This window comes from Artibeus jamaicensis, unplaced genomic scaffold (genome assembly GCF_021234435.1).
Source record: "Artibeus jamaicensis isolate MK-2021 breed Jamaican fruit bat unplaced genomic scaffold, CSHL_Jam_final contig_548, whole genome shotgun sequence".
Lineage (NCBI taxonomy): Eukaryota > Metazoa > Chordata > Mammalia > Chiroptera > Phyllostomidae > Artibeus > Artibeus jamaicensis.
The window spans coordinates 14258812-14273570 of NW_026521883.1; the positions used below are offsets into that span (position 1 = coordinate 14258812).

Below are 14759 nucleotides of genomic sequence, written 5' to 3' on the forward strand. Positions count from 1 at the left end.
ACTTATTAGAACTTTTCTGTACATCTTTGGGTTGACAGATATATTTGGTACTTATATAGAGGGTTAAAAGTCTAGCAGATCAAAAATTGTAGATATGATGAGAGTTGTGTTATATAGCAGTAGTCATCTCTTTTTTTTTTTTTTTTAAGAAACCCTAGCCCTGGCCGGGTGGGTCATTTGGTTGGAACATCATCCCATGTTCCAAAATAAAAAATGCACTGTGGGTTTGATTCCTGGTCAGGGCACGTACCTGGGTTGTAGTTCGATCCCTGATGGGGGTGTGTGTGGTGGAGTGGGAGGATTATTAGGGGGAGGAGGAGGTCCATTGATGTTTCTATCTCACATCAATGTTTTTCTCTCCTCTGTTCTCTCTCTCAAATCAGTGAGTGTGTCCTTGGGTGAGGATTGAAAAAACAAACAAACAAACAAAAAACTTAAACTACAAATTCAGTTAAATGGAATTTTGATCTCTGGATGCAAGAACAAACATACTGTTCATTTCCCTTTGTTTAAATTTATTTGAGCTATTAAGGGATGTTTCTATAGTCTTAACATGCCATAACTTACTAAGTCTAATTTCATGTTTTATTTTATTTCAACTGTTTTATTGTTTTACATATTTATTAAGCATCTAATGTATTACAGTCACTTTAGTAGTCACTAGGAATACAGTAGCTGAACAAGACAGGTCCTTGCTCTTGGTGGAGTTTATAGACTTATAAAAAAGACAGGTATTGTATTAGCAATGAGAACTGTTGATAAATTTTAAGAAAGGAATGCTCTGAAGATTGCTGTGGGAACACAGGGGAGTGCCATCTTTTCTGGAGTTTAGGAAAGACCACACTTAGGAGATGTCATTTAAACTGATGCTGGAAGGATGACTGAAGGAGTTGCTTAGGCAAAGGAGGGGAGGCAGTGTGTTCTAGACAGAGAAAACAGCGTGTGCAAAGATACTGAGATGAGAAGTGGCATGCTCGTGGATTGCCTGATGCTTAAAATGTGAGGGAAAAGGATTTCAAATGAGGCTGTGCAAGTGAGCATGAGCCGGATCTTCGAGAATTTATGTAAGTCACAGTGACAGGTTTTTACTTAGCTATGGATGGTTTTTAATGATAAGTAATTTTGTGATCTTTAAAACGTTTAGTCTGGCTGTGAATGAAAACCACATGCATGACATTATTTAGCAGGCTGTTGCACTGGTCCTTATGGGAAGTGGTAGCCTGGATTAAGGTGGCACTAGAGTTGATGAAAGAGAGTGAATAGCTTTGAAAAATATTTTGAAGGTAGAATTTATTGGACTTAGCTGACATATGTAGTGAGGTATCGAGAAGGAATCAAGTGTGACTGTTAGTTGGTTCTAGCAACTGAGGGGCTACTGGGACCATTTATTAAGGTAGGGAATACTGAAATGGCTACAAGTTTGAAAGGAAATTGTAAATTAGTTTTGGACATGTTATATATATGAAGTTCATGAGGTGGGCCTAGGAGATAGCACTGCTAAATGCCAATATTTAAGGGTTTAGGTGTAGGAGAGGATGCAAAAACTTAAGAGAGGTAAGAAAAGTAAAAGAAAAGCTGGGAGCATGGTATACTAGAAGCCAAGGGAAAAATGTTTCAAGGAGGGGGGAGTGGCCAGTTGCTGCTTCTTGCTCCTGTTATGAAGAACATTAGTAATATTCTTAGTCCATGTTACTTATCCTTCTTTAAGTTTCTCTAGTTCTGTTTGATCTTGCTGGATGTAATTACACAGAGTAATCCCTATTTGGACACATGTTAGTCATGTACAGGAAAAGGGTAAAGAAATAACCTTTTTTTGTTTGAATTCCTAATAATTCAATATAATAGCCAATATATTTTGGTTAAGAGAGCATATTGGGCTAATGTCTTTGAGGAAACATCTCTATCAATTCCGTGGTGATTGATTATAAGGACCCAGTTATCTTTTGAGTATAGCTTGGTTATTTTTCCCTAAATGTATGAAGTACAAACTTTTTTGGGGGGTTCATAGTAAAACTGTTCTGGCCATATATGTGACTCCCAAACTCTTTTTTTTAATTTCCAAGATTTTATTTATTTATTTTTAGAGAGGGGAAGGAAGGGAGAAAGAGGGAGAGAAACATCGATGTATGGTTACCTCTGGAGCACCCCCAACTGGGGACCTGGTCTGCAGTCTGGGTATGTGCCCTGACTGGGAATTGAACCACTGACCCTTTGGTTTGCACTCTGTTGCTTAATCCACTGAGCCATACCAGCCAGGACCTAAAATCTTTTTTTTTTGGCCGGGGCGGGGGGGGGGGACTGACTTCTAAAATTTGTTAAAATTACTTTTAAAATTTTTATTTTTCAATTGCTGTTTGCATTCAAAACTGTTTTAATTTAGTTCCAAAATCTTTTTATTTTTCAATTTGACAAATAGTTTACTCTCACCGGTCAAACTGAGTGAGCCTTTCACATAATGTACCTTGAGATTTTAGAGGTCACTTTATCCAACTTAATACTGAATGATGTTTTTGAGACATGGTCATTCACTTTTACTTGTATGGGTTTAAAGTCCCCAAATAGGTGATTTTATTTAGCCATGATTTCTGTGAATATTTAAGAATATACTTTACTAAAATCATTGCTATTTTATGTGGGTTTTTTTTTGTTTTAATAAACTATAAAGTGATAGGATGACATTGGTTTTTTCTTTTAAGTTCTTGTCACTTCATTATCAACCATAACTACTTACAGTTTATCAGTATTAAATCTAGAGTGTAAGTTCCCATCATTGTGTTCTTTTTCTTCTGGAAGTTGAGATTATTTCAGGACAAATCAAAGAGCTATCAAACACTTTCCTATAGCAGGACAACAGTACCTCAGTTTTGTTAGAAACTTCATTTTAGGTTGTATGGGGACTGAGGATGAGAAGTGAATGTAGTACCCAATTATCCACAGGGAAGGAGAGCAGAGCGACTTGATTGGCCACACTTGGAAGGGTGGAGCCTGGGAGTAGAGCTTGGAAAAGGAGGGATCCTCAGGCCTTCTTGGATGTGGGAAAGTAATAGGGGCAAGAAAATATGGATGGGAGTGGAATAATTGAGGAGTGTAAGGAAGAGATGATAAGTTTTATTTTTATAAAGGAGAAATTGGAAATGATGAAAATGTATGGCAGAAGGGCAAGTTCTCTTTCCATTTCTCACTCCCCGCCAAAGGGGAATAGGGAATATTGTAGTTTGAAGGGAGATAAGCATGGAAATGTTTTAGAGTTTGCCACATAAAAAATAATCTGCTAGCTGCCCAGGCACATCTTCATTAATTCAGCAAAAGTTTTGGAGTCCCTTCTTTGTGCCAGATTCTATTCTTCTATCTTATCTTCTCCCTCCTTCCTCTTCTTTATACCCTTGGAGCCCCAGTGACTTTACTCTAACACACAATGCATGCCTTTAGCACTTGTAGTTCCTCTCCGCCTCAAACCCTTCCCCACGCCCTCTCCACAACTACATGGTTCTTGTTCCTTCACTGCATTCAAGTCTGTTCAAATGTCTTCTGTTCACAGAATCTTTCTGACCACCTTTGTAAAATAGCATCCTCCTTTCCCCCCACCACTCTGTCCTTTTATCCTGCTTTGTTTTTCATCATAGCATTCATCACTGTAAGACCATCTTCCTCCTTTCCTCTCCTCTTTCCTGCTCACTAATTATGTATAAGCTACAGTGTGTTCTGTGAATTGTGTTGTTCGTGCCTGTATCCCTTTACTTGACTCAGGAAGTGCTCATTAAACATTTATGGAATGAAGGACTCGCATACAGCCACATTCATGGTTCTGATTACTTTCTTTGTATGTATACGACTGGCTTAACTTCTTTGACTGCTTTCTTTTAGATTCCCTTTTATTGCACATTCTTCTTTTAGAAATAATACCATTGACTATGCTTTTTAAGTCAGTTTTCCACTTTTTGTCTTTCACTAGGAAGGTGTCCTGTATTTTGCCAGCCTAGAGCTCTCTAGGGAGTGAACTATAGCTTGGTATGGTAGAAAGATCATTGGTTGGCTAATGAAGACTTTGGTTTAGATTCAAGCTCTGATTTTATTCATGTGATCTTGGTCAGGCCAGCCTTCCCTGGTTTGTGAAATTAGAAAATTTAGGTGATCTTTATGTTTTTATACGTTTAATTTACACTAAATATCTGAATAATTGAAGTCTCATTCTACTCTTAAATCTCATTGTTTCAGTGTTTTATAGATAGTAGTTTCGCTTGCTAATTGTTTAGTTACATAATTACTGAAGGTCAGAAAGTATTTACAGAAACCTGTGTTTCCTCTCTCCAGTGGATAGATCTGCTTATTCTGTAATCATGGATTATACATGTAATCATGTGTTCTGTTATCATGCCCTGTGGCAGATTCTTCCCCTTGGCTCTACTTTATAGGGAGAAGACTCACATTGGTGATGTACTGGTCTTCTTACATAGGATAGAATTACTCATTTTAGCTTAAGTTATAGTTTCAATTTTATCTTTCCAGGAGAGTCTTCAGGATTTTTGTTTATCTATTTTTGCCTCTTGGAAGTAATTTATCTACTTCAGGGCCATTAGTTAAGCCTGGAACTAATGTTTTTCAAACTGTTGGTAACTAGAATTTCTGTGGAGGATATCTCAAGTACTGCTCACTGCGGCGCACATGGACCAACTCTGCCCTTTCCCCTTCTACCAACCTGTCTTACCCCTCCCCTTCTTTTGATGTTGGCTTTTTAAAGATAATTTGAATAGACTTTTCTGTTTCAAAAAGTGTACTAGCGGAGGTAAATTAGATATTTGACCCAGTGATACTTGATGTTAATATTGGCAACTTTTCTTAGAAAATAATTTGGATGTGAGTTTCTCTCAAGTATCTTTATTAAGAGGAAGGTGAGGGGAAAGAACATCAAGAGACATCAGGGATAACCTATTAAGTTCGGTCTCCCTGGGAATAACGAACTCAGACCTACCGTAGACCTGTTCCATTTAGACATGGTAGGCCTCTGTTCATGAAGGCAGTCTTGGTGTCTGGGACTGCTGCATTACCCTGACATACTTTGAAACAAGGTTTTTGCTCTCAGGTTTCTTCCCCTTGTTATCAAGGTGTACTTAATTAATTGAGGCTTTTGGTCTTAAAATGACTTCAGTTTGAGGTATGCACCCTTAATCTATTGCATTGTTTTCTTCTGAGAATCAAAGCCGTGCTATCTTTAGCCAAAATAGCAATCATATAGGAAAAGGCAACTTTTTACTGTATTTTACTGTTCTACTAATCTATAGAAAGGTACCTCTTTTACAAAGATGTAGAAGGTACATGACTTTCCAGAAACTTACGGAATCACATCTTAACATAATTTATCTTGTTCTGTACCAGAGGTGGTTCTGGTACCATCGTTATTCATTTGCTTTAGATGTAGAGTGCTTTTCTAAGGGCTAAGGAAGGAAAGCAGCTATTTTCACCACATGGGACACTGAATGTTCATATTACTGAGGCTGAAAAATTGGAATCTGGTCTGTGTTTTCACATTGCTGTCATTTGTGAACTGATTTTTCTCTCATAATTTCACCCCATTCTTTATAACTTTACTACACTGCCACTGAGAAAATACAAAAAAGACTTTAATAGAACTACAGTAATCAAGATAAAAGAAAATGCTATTGATCCATAAAATCAATATAGTGGTTAAATCTATGGGTAGAAAAACATTCCCAGTGAAAATAGTGTTCTTTATACAGAACACCTTATTCCCTCAAAGGAAATCTAACTTTTTAAAAAGATTTTATTTATTTATTTTTAGAGAGAGGGGAAGAGAGGGAGAGAAACATCAGTGTGTGGCTTCCTGCCTCATATCCCCCACTGGGGACCTAGCCACAATCCAGGCACATCCCCTCACTGGGAATTGAACCAGCGACCCACTAGTCCCAGGCCAGCACTCAGTCCCCTGAGACACACCAGCCAGGGCAGAAATCTAAAGTTTAATGACAGTGCATTATATTATAATAATGAAGAGAATTAAACCTGGTGAAAGAAACAGTAAAAGGGGACAGAGTTTAGCCTTAGTTTTGAAAGTGGCTCAAGCTTTAATAATTAAAACGAATTTCTTACGATGGTGTTGCAAAGTACAGTATTTAGTGAAAGTCAAATTTTTATTTATGTATCTTATTTGCATTTGTTTGGATTTTAAGAGGTGACTTGTCAGTGGAGACTGATAACATTGCATTAGAACACTCAGCGTATATTAGCTTGACTTTTTTTATTACATGCTTGAGAGGCATGTGGTATGGTAGAAAGAATGATACGCAGCAACAAAATACTGGGATTCTAGTCCTAATTCTAGTCTTGTGACCTTGAGCCATACTCTGATAAAAATATGCATCATGCCTTTTTTGCAGTGTTACATGAGGATAAAATGCAATAATGTATGTAAAAATGCTAAAAATCATAAACCTATATAACTTTAAAAAGAATGTTATGTAATTTCATCATCCTCATCATAAAACATACCACTGTCTTTTTTAAAAATTACTTTATTGTTGTTCAATTACAGTTGTCTGCATTTACCCCTCTCCATTCCCTCCAACCCCAGCCAAACCCATCTCCCTCCACATACCACTGTCTTAACCAAATCTCTTTGAACTCTTACTGCTTAGAATGGTATATCTAACTGCATAATTTTATTTTATATTCTAGCTTTTGGAATACATTGAATTGAAAAATTTATTTCTATTGTGATAAAATAACCTGTAACTTACTATTTAACCATTTTTAAATGTATAATTCAGTGACATCAAGTACATTCCCAGTGTTGTGCAACTGTCTCCACTGTCTATTCCTAGAGCTTTTTCATGACCCCGAACAGAAACTATATACTCACTAAATAGTAACTCTCCATTCTGCCCTTGGTAACCTCTATTCTGCTTGCCATCTTATGAATTTGCCTTTTCTAAGTACCTCATGTAAGTGGAATCATACAATATTTGTCCTTTTGTGTCAGACTTAATGAAATTTTTTTAAAGATCTATCTGTTGTAGCATGTATCAATTTTGTTCCTTTTTAAGGCTGATTAATCTATTGTATGTGTTTACTACTTATAGTTTTTTATCCATCTGTTAATGGACATTTGGGTTGTTTCCATTTTTTGGCTTTTGTGAATAATCCTGCTATAAATATTGGTGTATAATTATCTGTTGTGTCCCTGATTTCAGTTTTTCTGGGTATATACCTAGAATAAGAACTTCTGGATCCTATGGTAATCTTGGCGTTTAACTTTTTGAGGAACCACTAAACTAGTTTCCCAGAATACAGTGGTTTTTATAAAGCAGAGTTCATTGCACTTTTTTCTGACCTTTGAGACAGAAGTTTAAACAATTACGGAATCAGGTTATCAGGTTATGTTTTTAGATTGTTTTTTATTTAGGGGTTGTTGAGAAACCAGTAAGGCAGAATGTGGTTAGTCAGCTAATTTTTATTATTTTATAGTATGTTATTCAATAGGAATATTATAAAGGAATTATAATTTATATAAATATTAAAATTTTATAAAGATATGAACTATCAAACTGATGGTAGTAGGATCAAAATTAGGGCATTGGAGTCTAGTGGGTTAGTTAATGGAATAAATATGTCTAGTTTCTGATTATTCTTTTCTAGTTTTTCTTAGGTATATTCATAGATTGCGACAGACTCTAATTCAGTTTGGCTTCTTTCTGCCATTTACCTGCCTTCTATGCTCATCTCTGTTTTATTCCCTCATCTGTTGATATATGTTTTAGTTGCAAATTAATTCTGATATAATTAATAAAAACTTCATTTGGGGGTGTGATCCAATTTTTTGGTTTTATTTATTGCTACTTGACTCTGCATGGGTCATTGAGAACTAATTTTATATATGGTTTTAATTTCAATTTGAGTCAATACTAAGAATAAGGTTCTAGATATATGAAACAATTTTCTGATTATGAAATCAGTATCAGGGTTGGAAGGGGCCTTCCTCAAGTGTTCTTAAATTCTCTCTGTTACAACTTCCCTGTAGGATTGCTGTCTAATTAGACACTTTAAGTGATGTAAAAACTATTTTGGGGAGGGGAGGGAAGGGAGTGTAGCATAGATTGTTCTTATGTTGAACTTAAATGTCTTTCTGAAACTTTTACCCTCTCACCCCCCCTTATTTTTGCCATATAGATTTACTAATGTTCTTTATACAGAGCATCTTATTGCCTCAAGGAAATCAAACTTTTAAAAAAAGATTTTATTTATTTTTTTTAGGGTAAAATAATTTTGCAGAATAATAAATCCTGAATGATAAGTATATAAAGTCCTTTGACAGTGATTATTTAATCTCTTTAACAAAGATGCTCTTTTACAGGTAATATTTGTTTAGTAAATTAAAAGTATATATAATGATAAATGAATGATTTTTTCAAAATACTAGAATCCTTTAAAATATAATGTATTTACACTCATGTATATATGATAAAAAAACTTTCTGTAATAGGCAGAAGTAATTTTATGAAAAGATAGAATGTACAAGAATTCAGGCAAGTTTCTTGTTTGTTTAGGATAGATTATTTTAAAATTTGTGGAGTTTCCATTTAGAAAATGTTCGTCTTTCTTGGGTCTTTGTTGAGGGTGCCTTTCCGAGCCTAGAGTCCTTGTCACAGCACGTGAGAAGCCCGTGGTATTTGGTGAGGGTTTTGGGCAAGTGAAATCTGAGTACAGCCTCAGAATAAAGGGTACGAACATTGACATGAAAATAGGGAAAAGATAAAATAGTGTTCTGAAGCTAATGAGTATTCCCTGTTGACTCCTATTCACTTGAAAATTAATTTTTTTTTTGCTTAAAATCAACTTCGCTGAAGTATAATTTACGTAAAATAAAACATTCATTTTAAATGTGTAGTTTGACAGATGTATACACTTTTGTAACCACCATTCAAATCAATATGTAGAATGTTTCCATTGTAGCAGTTCCTTCATACTTCTTTGCTCTTAGTTTCTCTCACCTAGGTAACCACTATCTGCTTTCTGTTGCTATAGATAGGTTTTACCTCTTCTAGAATTACATATATTTGGAATTATACTGTGTTTCTTCTTTTGTATTCAATATCTTCAAAACTGCAGTAGTATATTTTGTTTGTTTGTTTGGTTTTCGTTGGTAGTTTGCCATTGAATGAATAGACCATGTTCTTTTTTTATCTCTTTAGTCATTGATAGGCATTTTAGGTTATTTCCAGTTTGGGGCTATTATGAATAAAGCTGCTATGGACATTTGTGTCCAGTTGTTTGTTTGGACATAAGTTTATGTTTTTACCTCTTTTGGAGTAGAATTATGAATCATATAATTTTTTATATTTAACTTTATAAAAAACTGTCAGTTTTCCAGAGTGATTGCACCATTTTGTACTTCTACCAGCAGTGTGTGTGAGTTCCGGAATTCCACTTCCTGTTAACATTTGGAGGTTAGCTAATTGAAAACTGGGTCAGATTTATGGATAGAAATTGTGTTATGTTCAGATGTTTATAGAAATTATAAGAGACTTGATATACTTTTAAGAGTTTAGTAATGATAGTTAATTTAGTACCATTTATTGTATATCTCCTATGTGCCAGATACTGTGTTAATGACTTTACATACATTATAATCTCTAATCCATAAAACAGTTCTAGAAGATAGAATGTATTATATTCATGCACAGACAGGAGTCCTGGGCTAGTAAATTTTAGGCTTAAGATTAGATCCCTATATTCTTTATTTGATTTCACTTCAACATTTTGGTCTTTGCCTCTCCTTTATAGAGTTAGAAAGAGCACGATTTCAGGTAATATCATGGTCTTTTAGGGTTCCCAAATTTAACCGAGGAAGGTCCAAAGATGATGAGAAGAGTTAGAAGCCCTGGGGGAAAAATAAAGAACTGAAATGTTGTGTGTGTGTGTGTGTGTGTGTGTGTGTGTGTGTGTGTGTGTGTGTGTGTGTAAATGAAAGAGCATGTATCTCTGAGATGTTAAGTACCTAACACAGATGCCATTTTCCTGTGTGTTATATTCTTTGAGTTGTAAAAAGTAGGGGAAAAATGTCAAAGCTGTGGAATTACTACAGGGAGAGGGAAGACAGGCAGTGGTAATAGCAATTGGGTCCAGAAGCTTGTTTTTTAGTCTCCAGGCAAAGTAGTTGCTGTTGGAATGACCTTGCTTTACCATGTAGGGATCAGCCCGTTGGCATTTATTTTTAAGTATATCCTAGACATTTCCTGTTTAATTGTATATAATTTCAAATTCTGTCGTAGCTACTAGGCTGAATTTTAGAGCAGATTTTTTAAAAAGAAAATCTTGGTCAGTATATTTCTCAAGTAGACAAATTGTGTGAAACAGTGTACATTTTTCAGACTTTTTTACTAAAGACAAAAAAAATTGTTTAAAGTTTTGGATCCTTTAAATTTCGTTTTTCCTTTTCCTGCCCCATGTTACAGACATTTCAACCTACGAATGAAGAGGGACACTTCCCTTTTTAGTGATGAATTTAAAGTAGAAACATCAAATAAAGTACTTGATTATGATACCTCTCATATTTACACTGGACATATTTATGGTAAGTTGAATCTTAGAACCCTTTAATTTTTTTCTACACATGGAAATAAACATGTTGAAGCATAGGCGGGTATTTCAGAAAAGATGGAATAAAGTCTGAGGAGATTTGAATCTCTCATGAAGGGTATAATTATCTTTAAAGAGTGAACTGCTCCTTGGATTTATCTTACATGTTTGTTTAATGTTGAAGTATGCAATGTCTGGCTTCTGAAAGGTATGATTTTTGGCTCTCTCAGTAGTTGCAAACTTAGATTTTTTAAAAATTTTTAAGTCTTCCATAATTTTCTGATCATTCAAGGAAGAAATTAGCAGTAACTTTGCTGTGCTTTTAATATTAGACTACAGTTTTCTGTTAGTTTTTTATTATTTACATTTCTGGATAAGTAACTCATAGCCTCTTCCCTTTTTTTGCTAGGTAATGGTCAAGAAAAGTATAAGACTGAGTTTGCAGATAAAAGCCATGTAACTTAAAATACCAGTGTTTGGGCTCTTAAGTCCATAATTACTTCAAAGTTAACTAATTTTGATCTATAATTTAGAAATTGTAAAAGGCCTGATTTTTGTTTTAATGAGAAAAATTTAAGTACATTTAACTTTTAAAGCCTCCTTCCTTCCATCACTTCAAAGCACTTAATATTTAGTGCTTAGCTTTTCTTTGTGATTATGTCAAGAAACAAAAAGATCTTTTTCCTGTTCTTTCACTAGAGAAGTATAATTGGTGGGACAGTATTACAAATCTTTGTCCAGTGTCATAAAAAGTATATTGGTATGCTTTTGTTCAGATTGCTTTTAAAATATTTGACACTATCTTATTTTTTAAATATATTAATATTTATAAAACCTCAAGGTGTTAAGGAAGCCATGTGCTCATGAAGAATGTATCAGGCTGGAAAAGAACTTTTGTTTTATAGCAATTAGAGAAAAATTTCAAAAGACACTTTAATATCTTTATTTTTAAAGTGTTTATTTCATCAGTGGGCATGTTAGTCTCTTTCTAAGTTTAGCTTAATAATTGAACAATTATTTATTGCATGTATTCCAGGTACTGTGCTAGGGGACTGTCAGCCAGACAGATGTTCTGTTTCATTGTTGCTACTAATAATTGTGTATGTTTTAACTGCGTAGTAGTTGCTATTCATATCTCAAATTCAGGTTGATATATTTTGTATTAAAATTCATTTTCCTCAATATAAATTTATATTTAGATTTTTAAATATATATATATATAAATAGCTCTTTAAAGAAAAATGGAGTAAACATGTACATGCAAATTAAATTTTCAAGAGTTTGTTGCTTTCATTAATAGGTGAAGAAGGAAGTTTTAGCCATGGGTCTGTTATTGATGGGAGATTTGAAGGATTCATCCACACTCATGGTGGCACATTTTATGTTGAGCCAGCAGAGAGATATATTAAAGACCGAACTCTGCCTTTTCACTCTGTCATTTATCATGAAGATGATATTAGTAAGTACTTAACTTTTATCTAGTACCCTTTTGGAAAAAAAAAAAGAAAAAGACATAAATAGTTGAAACTATGCGGAGAAAATGAGGCCTGAACTGTTTTCTTTCCTAAGCTATTAGACTAGAAAATAGTTTCATAACCAAAGACTCAATTTAATGAATAATAGATCGATAGTATGGTAAGGCAGTTTCCTTATCGGTCCGTACCAGTTTTACGTTGTTGATATACAACCAAGCCTATCTGAACTATAAGTTAACCAGCTATGATTGAACTGTCAATTCCCTATTCTGATGTGAGCTAGTTATTTAATGCTGTAACGCCTGTGTGTGTTCTATTGAAACATGATTTTCTTCATATGTAAATGTCATTGTGGGTATTTTAGGTATTTTTGTAATTTCTAAGTCCTTTGAGTATTTGTTTTTTGGAATCTTGAAATAAATAATGACTTCAGTTTGTTAAGAATCCACAGGTTTTGTCCTCTACAAATTTTTGTCTTTATATGATGGCAATTTGTTGGGAGAGTCCTTTTTCTTTGTTTTAAGAGTAGAAAATGTATTTAGACTTCACCTTTTTAATTTCTACCATTGGCTGTCCATAGTCCTCTAATCATGAGAATGCTTTAATGAAATAATACCACAGAAAATTCATTCCTCTAATTTATGTGTCTCTTGAATCCTCATTTTATTTTTGAGTGTAATTAGACTGGTTTCTCAATTTTTGCCTATTTGTTTTTAACTTGGCAGATTCTTCCTTGCTTCATTTTCCTTTCTACAGCCAGAACTTTATTGTCAATACTAATATTCTTACCCTAGTAATGTACTGGAAAGCCTTAACCATTTTGACTTTTTGTTCTAACAGTCTGTCTAAATGCTTGTTTTTTTTCTGATGCTCTGTTACTCCAGAACATAGCGTAATTATTCTAGATGGGATACATTTATAATTTTAGCTACTTGCTGAATTATAAATTCATTAATGCTACTTGCCCATATTTTTCCTCATCCTTATTTTTTCCAACTTCCTTTCCTAGTATTTCAAACTCTCCTCTATATGTCAGCTCAGTCCTCTTTCACAAGTTAGAACATGAATTCCTTTTCCTCCTTTCTTGCTGACAACAGAATTATCATTACTTGATTTTCACATTACTTTGTAATTTTACTAGTAATTTCATCTTTCTGTAGATTTTCCTTTTCTGTTCAGTGTATGTAAGTTCTCCAAATGCAGTTTCTATTTCATTGCTCCTTTAACATTCCAAATACCATTTATATCTGTAGCAGGTTCTTCACAGATACTGAACGAAGTCTTTAAACATTTTCCCTATAATGTTTTCTCAAAATTAAACAGACATTTTAGGGAAAGAAGGAGAGGAAGAGGTAATTTAAAAGATTTCAAACTTACCTTTATCTACCCATAATATTTTAATCAAACTTTTTCCTTTGCTTTACACTTCCCATAAGTGCCCTCTACTATGTTTGTTCTGCCTTTTATGATTTCTTGTATTGAATCTTATCTCTCTTGTTTCTCTCCTCTCATCTGTTTCGATGTATAGTAGTTTAAGCATATTCTCCTTTTTTCCCCCCACTTTTATTTCTTCCTTGTCATGTAATTGCATTTGTCCACTTTGTATATTGTAGTCTTTCACATGTTTTCCTTTATGTCAACCTTATTTTCCCCCAAAGATATGAGCTAGCTTGGGAGATCAGTGATATTGGATGAAGCTTAGTTTTCTTTTTCCTTTGGCATTTAACTTTACCATTGATTTCAGCTCTTAATTTTTCATTGTCCAAGTAAATATATATTTAAGGTAAGGAGGCCATTTCACATTCTTTTTATTATTATATACCAGTTGTGGTATTAGAACTTAAAAATGGTAATGTTTAGAATGATTTTATGTTAAATGGAAATGTAACAATATGACGTTGAAGGTTTTGGAAGGAATTGCTTTAAACAGACTTAATGCTTGTAAATTAATACAATTACTTTTGAGAAATAATGTGAAAGATCAGTCAATATATGCGTGGTTTAAGAAATCCACCACATTTACCTTTTACGTTCTAAATGGTTGTTATCTTCTAGATTCTACACTAAGGGTAGATTCTACACTAAGGGCTGGCAGATCTTTTCTATAAAGGGCAAAATAGTAAATACTTTTCTCTTTTTGGGCCATGTGAGATTAATTGCAACTATTCATTTCTACCATTGTAGTGTGAAAACAGCCATAGGAAATATGTAAATGAATACATGCGGTTGTGGTCCAATAAAGCTTTTGTTAGATATACTTAAATTCAAACTTTATATAATATTTACATGATGCAAAATATTTCTTTAATTTTTTTTCAGCCATTTAAAAGTGTAAAAGTTACCCTTAACTTGCATACCAAAAAAAAGGATTCACTTGTCCAATAGGCTGTAGTTTGTCTTCCCCTCTAGAGGATAAAGTTACTTTTAATTGACTGCTTAACCTCTCTGTGTAGAATATCCAAGTTCTAATAGTAATATGAGTAGCTATTACTATTAAATGTGTACCTGGCACTAGATATGGTTCTTGATCTCTAAATTTAATGTTCACAATAACCCTATGAGGTATAGGCACACTTATTGTCCCTACTTTATACATGAGGAAACTAAGGCTTATAACACTAATGCCACTTGAATGTGCTCCTCATGCTTTTAATCATGTGCTCTTGTGCTTTGCTTATGAAAGAAAGCTATAAA

The 14759-nt window shown here is 34.1% G+C and overlaps 1 protein-coding gene across 1 annotated transcript in view; it reads left to right on the top strand.

Annotated features, from left to right (window-relative positions):
• The window catches only part of ADAM10 (ADAM metallopeptidase domain 10), a 123091-nt gene that overhangs the window by 37728 nt on the left and 70604 nt on the right, over positions 1 to 14759 (top strand). Inside the window, exons 3-4 of the mRNA XM_037151069.2 lie at positions 10467 to 10585; positions 11891 to 12049. Coding sequence (XP_037006964.1) covers positions 10467 to 10585; positions 11891 to 12049 — 278 coding nt within the window. The remainder of the gene's footprint in view (positions 1 to 10466; positions 10586 to 11890; positions 12050 to 14759) is intronic.